This window comes from Silurus meridionalis, chromosome 3 (genome assembly GCF_014805685.1).
Source record: "Silurus meridionalis isolate SWU-2019-XX chromosome 3, ASM1480568v1, whole genome shotgun sequence".
In the NCBI taxonomy this organism is placed as follows: domain Eukaryota; kingdom Metazoa; phylum Chordata; class Actinopteri; order Siluriformes; family Siluridae; genus Silurus; species Silurus meridionalis.
The window spans coordinates 25,095,506-25,102,775 of NC_060886.1; the positions used below are offsets into that span (position 1 = coordinate 25,095,506).

At 37.6% G+C, this 7,270-nt stretch overlaps 1 protein-coding gene across 1 annotated transcript; it reads right to left on the reverse strand.

Annotated features, from left to right (window-relative positions):
• Positions 1-844: 844 nt before the first annotated feature.
• Positions 845-6,729, reverse strand: LOC124379108 (cytohesin 1 interacting protein). The gene is made up of 8 exons (XM_046839218.1): positions 6,468-6,729; positions 5,987-6,036; positions 5,799-5,853; positions 5,449-5,551; positions 4,830-4,923; positions 4,596-4,662; positions 3,925-3,991; positions 845-2,597 (listed from the first exon to the last, which is right to left on the reverse strand). The coding sequence occupies exons 1-8, from the start codon at positions 6,642-6,644 to the stop codon at positions 2,158-2,160; spliced, it is 1,053 nt and encodes a 350-aa protein (XP_046695174.1). The 5' UTR covers positions 6,645-6,729; the 3' UTR covers positions 845-2,157.
• Between the last annotated feature and the right edge of the window lie 541 nt (positions 6,730-7,270).

Here is a 7,270-nt window from a genome sequence, read left to right on the forward strand (position 1 = left end):
GAAAATCTTGTCCTTTGAATTTAGAATATTTTCTGCAGACTTCCTCATGCAGTAAGGATAAAATAGGAATGTAAGACAGAATTTATATTAAACATTAATATAAAAAAATAGGAATAAAAGTAGTGTGCTTAAGGACCGTTAAAAAGTTTTGTGTATATGAATGACTAATGAGTACTGATTTACATGATCACTTTCCATGCAACCCGAGTTTCACATGTGAGTCAGGAGCAGCAGCAAAACAGCAAGCATTTTGTTTTACAAGATCATTTAATGATTCTCTTTTCGAAAATATTTCCCTAATAATCATTCAAACATTTTAGATATTATGTTTGTTCTCTGCGTTGTGGAAGCATAGGTATATAGTGCTGGTAAGTGATCCAGCATCACCTGCAGAAAGCAAAATAGAATCGGTAGGGTAGCACCTTTCTCACAGCCACATCCTGTTTTGAACATTTTTCAGATATATATCTGTGGTTAAGGGCTGTGGTTTTAAGCTCACGAAGCCCATCTCTGTGCAGCTCACTATAATCATTTACACAGAAAGAAAGGTCTGTTTTGTTAGATATAATATATATCTGAAAATGTGTGGGGGAAAAAAACACAAAGACGACTTTATTATGTACATTAGCATCATTGCTTGCTTTTATTTGTTGCTACACACAGTGATATGTACATGTGGGTCAACTGGAATATTGCATGAGAACTCATTCACACTTTCTCCTGTTCACATGAAGTTCTTTAATGCAGGTTTTAAAGAAAATAAAAATTATATATATATATATATATATATATATATATATATATATATATATATATATATATATATATATATATCACACAGTGCACTTCACAAACACCCACCCCCCCTCCCCATAATGTTGTATCTTCACTAAATTCTGCACTAAACACTGTACCCTGCATTACTATCTCACATATGGGTGGGTCTACATGCTGGGGTTTGTGTGTGCGTGTGTGTGTGTGTGTAATGCTGATGTGTGGCTTGCCCTATAGTAGCCCAAGCCATTAAAGGGCTTGATTCTATACTGTCATGGGTTCTAGAATGTCTCTTGCTGGAATGCTACAGTACACGTCCCTGAATGCCAAACAGACCAAGGTCTTGTAAAGAGGATATACGTATATGTATAGGTCCAAAAAAATATTCAAAGTTATCTGAAAACCATGTCATTTCCAAGTGATCCATGATCACTGAATCCAAAGCAAAAGAAAAAAAGGAACATCAATTGAGTGCAAGTTGTTACTTATTTCGGTCACTCTTTTACAAAAGAAATAAAACTGAAACAGAGGGTAGTTATATGAAAATAATCGAGAGAGGTGTGATGCTTTTTGTTCTCTCTTCTCAAGCTAGTTTTCTCACCATTTGCTCTTCTTTCTCTCTCTTTTTTTTCACTTCACTTGTTCCCACACGAGTCTCTTTATTCAGTCATTTCTTGACCATTCTCTTTTACTTCTGCTTTTTCAAAGAGTCATTCCCTGACTATTCTTTCTTACTACTCTCTCTTCAAAGAGTCATTTACTCACGATTCTCTGTCTTCTCTCTCCTAAATAAGACAAAAACAAAGCTCTGAAGACTTGCCCTTGGAGAAACACCTACTGAAGGACACTGGAGACTCCATCCATACATTCAAAATAAATATCTTCTTTAGGAGATATGATTTTTGTCTCGCAACACAACTACTGTCACTGCTGCTGTAAAAAATAAATCAACAATCACATTTAATCAAATCACAAGTAGGTTTTAAACACAGCGAGGAGGTGAAGGGTAGATTTCTTTGAGTTCATCGCCGTGCATCAGACCTCAACATGCTTAGCAGCATTGCCAAACATCTTTTCTTTTTTCTTATGTTGCTTAACCTTCTGGCACAGACCACATCAATCTGTTTAGCTTCAGCATTAAAACCATAAACCTTCTGCCGGTAGTGTGTGCAAACATGCACATGTTCACTGTAGGTGGCTTCCTGTCTTTTTCTACATATCGATCCGGACAGAAAACCGTTTGAATGGCATTTTCCAGCATATCATTATCAACCTGGACAGTTTAGGTCTTTGAAACATCACATGTCCACCTTGTTAGATGTCTACAGTACGTCCGTCTTAAAGAGTTCCACCTTGTTTTCGGCTTTGTGCCAGCAGTCTGTCTCAAGTGGTTTCCTCTTCTTCTAGAGAATAGTTCAGTTTAGGCAATAACTTCAGTAGACTTTTTCTCATGCTAGCCTTCCTCCCTCGGCGAGGCAGAGTGGCGAACACAGAGCTGGAGGAGGACGAGGATGCTCGGCTGTTATCCCATGTGGGAGACTGGCAACCGTTGCTGCTGCTTCCACTGCTGATGCTGCGGGTTCGGGAGAGAGTTGGCCTCTTTGGTCCCCCCTCTGGCTGAAACATAGTGCTAAATATGTCACAGTTGGGTGTGTTAGGGCTGCATGGGCTGAGGTCATCAAACACGTCCTCGCTGACCTCATCTGTCAACACGCTCAGCCAGCTGCTGTCACTGGAGAAACGATGTCCACACCGACTAGTAGGAGACGACAAAGACATGAGAGATTCCATAGATGGGTGCTCAGAGCTGATGTTCAGATTGCCTGCGGAGAGAATAAATACATTATTATTAAATAAATAACATCAAATAGATAATATGAGACACAGACACACAAACAGACAGACAGACAGAGAGAGAAAGAGAACGGTAGACAATTTAGATAGATAGCATTTGCATGGCATTTTGAACTGATGTATTTTTTTTATTATTTGTGGTTCTAAGATGAGATTCTGGGCTGAAATATAATTATCATTCATAATATCATAATCACATTCACAGTAGAGGAAATGATTAGGTTTGCTCATATAAAGCCACAGAGTGGGTGTAGTACCAATTACTTTGAAAATACTGATAACAGACAGCAAAAATCTAGAGGAAGAGGTTTGGCGAGGCCATGGTGTTTTTTTCTTTGAGAAGAAGAACAAGAAGTAAATACAGCTCTCACACTTCTAACAGGATGGGGTGCCGCCCTATCTTTTTTTCTTTATTGGGTTTTAACTGAGATCAGTTCTGGGAAATGGCTGAGCTGAACGTTAACCAGCAGGGTAGTGAAGAAATCTGATATAAATATATATATATATTACACATTTGCTCTGTCATTTTACTCAAACACCCATTGGGTGGTTTTGATTGTCGAGAAACAATCAATGAAACAATTAACATACTGAAAATGTTTTATGGTAAGTGTAGCAAAATAAATCTGCTGTATTTATTCTTGACATGACATGGCTGTGATGAGAGACTTAGCTGTATAGTATACAATACAGAGAACCTATATAACAACATGTACCTCTTGAATCTCTAGTTCAGTGGGATATTTGTGGAAAAGTACACAATCTGAGATTAAAAGCTAAATCAGATCCTGTCTAATGCAGGAAGTTTTTTGTTTTAAAACGCTTTGTTGTTTTTGTGGTTCAGTAGAACCATTTCATTTTGTTTTTGCAAACAGTCTATTAATTCATTACCAATGCTTCCTGGAACTGAATGAATTTGGTTTTGTGCAGGAAGCATCTTCAGCATTTGAGGTGCTCTGATTAGAAATGCTGATTGGTTTGCTGGCCATTAAACAAGGTTTTCTTGTCTGATTTGGTGTCGCATTTCTTCTTCTGCTGTGAGAACGATTTCTTATGCAGGAAGTCAGCTCAGCACCCAAAAGTATTTTATCAACAAAAAAAAGCTTGTTTTCTACAGATGGAACTTCCCCCCGACATAAAGATCGAACATTTTCTCTTTATTCCCACGTCACACTCGAAGGCAACTAGCATTAACTGAATGACAGTGGTGTTAGATGAGGTAAAGGATGTGTGTGTGTATATATATGTGTGTGTGTGTATGTGTGCGCATATTTATGTGGTTTTTCAGATTCTCACCTCGAGTAAGACGCTTTTCCTGTATGGTGAGTGCCTGCAGCTCCAACCATTTCTCTTGCAATGTTTGCTATATTGAAAAGAAAAAAAGAAAAGAAAATCACACTCGTGCATGCATGAGTATATGTAACATAGTCGTTCTGGGAAATCTGCATCAGCAGGAATTTACGGTGAAGTGAAGTGAAGAATTGTGATTTGTGGATGGAGAAGCAACTTTTTAACTGCCAGTCATCTGTTTGATATCAATCTTGTATACAGTATTTGGACAGAAACTTTCCAGGCAAAATGTTTACTGGGGGTTAACACCGGGTTAACATAACTTGATGTGTCAACTATAAGAAGTCGTACATGGCCATAAATTTCCTCATAATGTCATGTTATTAAAGTTTTTAACTTCATAATGGTAATACTTTTATTTTAAAATCCTATATTTTTTTTTTTATCTTGTGGTGAAATTGTTATATAGCTACGATGAATAGTTAAATGTACATAATTCTAGTTCCTTCAGTTTGAAACATTTCTGCAGTAAATGGCCTCTTTTTTAATTAAAATGCTGGAACTGTATGTTTGATAATCAACAGGGCATCAACAATGACATTCTGTAGTTTTCAGAATTATATATAATAGAAATTGTAAAACTTTATTTCCAAACATTGTGCTAGGCTTTTACATACCTTGAGCATGCGCATCTTCTTTTCTAGCTCAATTCTTTTGACCACACTGCCACTGACTGTCTCCATTCTAGACACACACATACAGACAGACAACAGCTGTATAGGTTAGGGTTCATAGACCAAAAAAACAAGACAAACTTCCTTTATTTTCTTAATTAAATGAATGTTCAAGTGCAAGATGAAACACTGGATTTATTTTGTGATACTCTGTAGTATCTTGTCAGCTGAACTCACTTTAGCATGTTCACAGACTCTCGGATCAGTTCAATAATCTGGTGATGGGTGAATCCTTTGATGATGACCCCATTTACCGTCAATATTATGTCACCTATAAGAGAGATACAAGCAGGGGGAGAAGAAATACAAGATTTGGTAAGAGATATGCATCAGATGACCCAGATTGTAGACCTAGATGCTTGTGGTGTCAGTGATAAATGAAAAAGTGAGTGTTGAAAAAATATACGAATACACATGAAAAAAGAAATATAATTCTTGTACAGAGTCCTAAATTATTGTTCAGATATATTGTGTAGTATATTAGTAACAGCTTTGAAATGAACTGCAAGGTTTAGAGTTTGTCCTGAAAGTTTAAAAGGTTACCAAACAAACAAAAAAAGGAAGTGCATTCCGGCCATGTTTACATTGAAAATGTCAGTCAATGGAAAAAAAGCTAGTGGTGTGTGTATGTGGGTTTCAGAAATAGCATAAGTGGGCGCAGTATACAGGGTACCAATGTGAAGAAGAGCGGAGTGAAGGGGTCAGGTCATAAAGGTGTGGTCATGTGTCAGTCTGTGGAAAGGAAGTCGCTTTAGCACACAGGCTGTGTGTGTGGGTGTGTATGTGTGTATCTCACCCGCAGTCAGGCCTGCTGTCTCTGCAGAACTACCCTCCTGCACACTGCAGACAAACGTACACATCTCCAATTCAGTGCTGTTACTCTGCTGAATCCCATACGTCTGCAAACACACAAGAAAGCAACAACTTAAAGAAATGCGATCTATGAAACCTGAAAAATATCACAGGATTGTTGAGGAACTGTTTCTCTGCATATCTTGCAGAAGTCCCAGTGTGTGGGCGCTTCTTGTGCATTGATCAGTATCAACATATATTCACTTCCACCTTTATTCAAAAACAGGATGAAAAGCTGCATTGAAACCGTAACCCGCCAAGTTGTCTGAAACTCAAATGAGGAAGCAAATGTACCTGAACTTCAAACCCGAATGCCTCATTGTCTTGTTTTTCCAAAACAACCAACGTCCTGAAAGAGACAGAGAACAAATGGTGGTCATAATTTAGCCACAGAGTAACCATGTTGGTCAATGGTTAAAGAGTGTCATGTTCATTCATACATTTGTTTTAAAAGTTTTAGGGGTAGAAACTTTTAAAGATACCTCTGAGGATCTGTGTAGTCTACTAGTGAGTTGGAATATGTTCGGCATAACTAAAAATAAAAGAAACACTTTGGATTTAGCACAAATTTATTAATCAACATGATCAAGAATGAAAAGGACTATTAACATAACCATAGCTTAAGACCAATTATTATTAGTTATTAATATAGGAATATGCAGTATATGTCGATAGATAGATAGATAGATAGATAGATAGATAGATAGATAGATAGATAGATAGATAGATAGATAGATAGATAGATAGATAGATAGATAGATAGAATTGCAAAATATGCTTTACATGCATAACTTATCTGATTCTACATTACAGAGTAAAATGTTTTTATTATAAAAAAAATCATAATTTCCTAATTAAAATGCAGATGTATAAAATGCATGAGAAAAAACACAGCCATCCAAACAATGCACTTTTTAACCAATGTTGTAACACATCATGCACAGATATCAAACTACAACACACCTGCTCTCGTCCCCGTGTCAGCGTCCCTGCAGTGTTCTCTTTGCTTTTTGACTGTTTTCCATTAGTTAAAGATCCCCGTCTCCAGCGTGGACCCTTCCTGGTGGTATTTTCCTTTAGACAAGAGTCCAGGCTCTTCTGCTGCTGCAGAATGGTCTTACGGTTCATGTTCGAGGTCATGGTCCTGCACTCACTCTGCCTTCACTCATAGCTGCTACTGAATCTGACCAACATGACAGCAGCAGGCTGAGTATGAATGTGGCAAAGCGGATGTGTGTCATGTGACCACTGGGGGACCTGTGTATGTGCTTGTGTGTGTGTTTTCCTCTCAGACTTTTGCAGTTCTTTTTCTCTTCCTTTAATCTTATATGTTTTAACTGTGGTGAAGTGAACCGTGTGTGTGTTTTTGTCTGTTTCTCTCTTCCTTCTCCATTTTTTCCTTTGATGATTCTCAGCTCAGACACACATGGGTCCTTAGAACTCATCTGTTTCCTCTCGACTGTAAGCATTCTGACATCAGTTCAAAGAACACAGCTGTTTAGTCACATAATATCGTAAAAAGATTCTGAGAATTTGGAGAAATCGCAAGGGAAAAGGGCAAAAATGTATGTTGGATACCTGTGATTTTTGAGTTCTTTTAAAAACATGATTCTATAATGGAAATCACTGCATTGCTGCAGAATTCAAACACCTCCAGAAATCATTGTCTTTACCAGATCATCCACAAATGCAGGTTAAAGCTCTTTCATGGAAAACAAAACCCATATGTGAACATGATTCAGAAACACTTTTGTTTTCTCTGGCCA

Bases quoted from the DNA above. Each gene is read 5' to 3' on its own strand.
- LOC124379108 (XM_046839218.1), bottom strand. From the start codon at position 6,644: ATGACCTCGAACATGAACCGTAAGACCATTCTGCAGCAGCAGAAGAGC. The intron at 4,924-5,448 runs GTGAGATACACA...TCTCTCTTATAG, and splicing joins GACAGCAGGCCTGACTGCGG to GTGACATAATATTGACGGTA. The intron at 2,598-3,924 runs GTGAGAATCTGA...TTCTCTCCGCAG, and splicing joins GGAAAAGCGTCTTACTCGAG to GCAATCTGAACATCAGCTCT.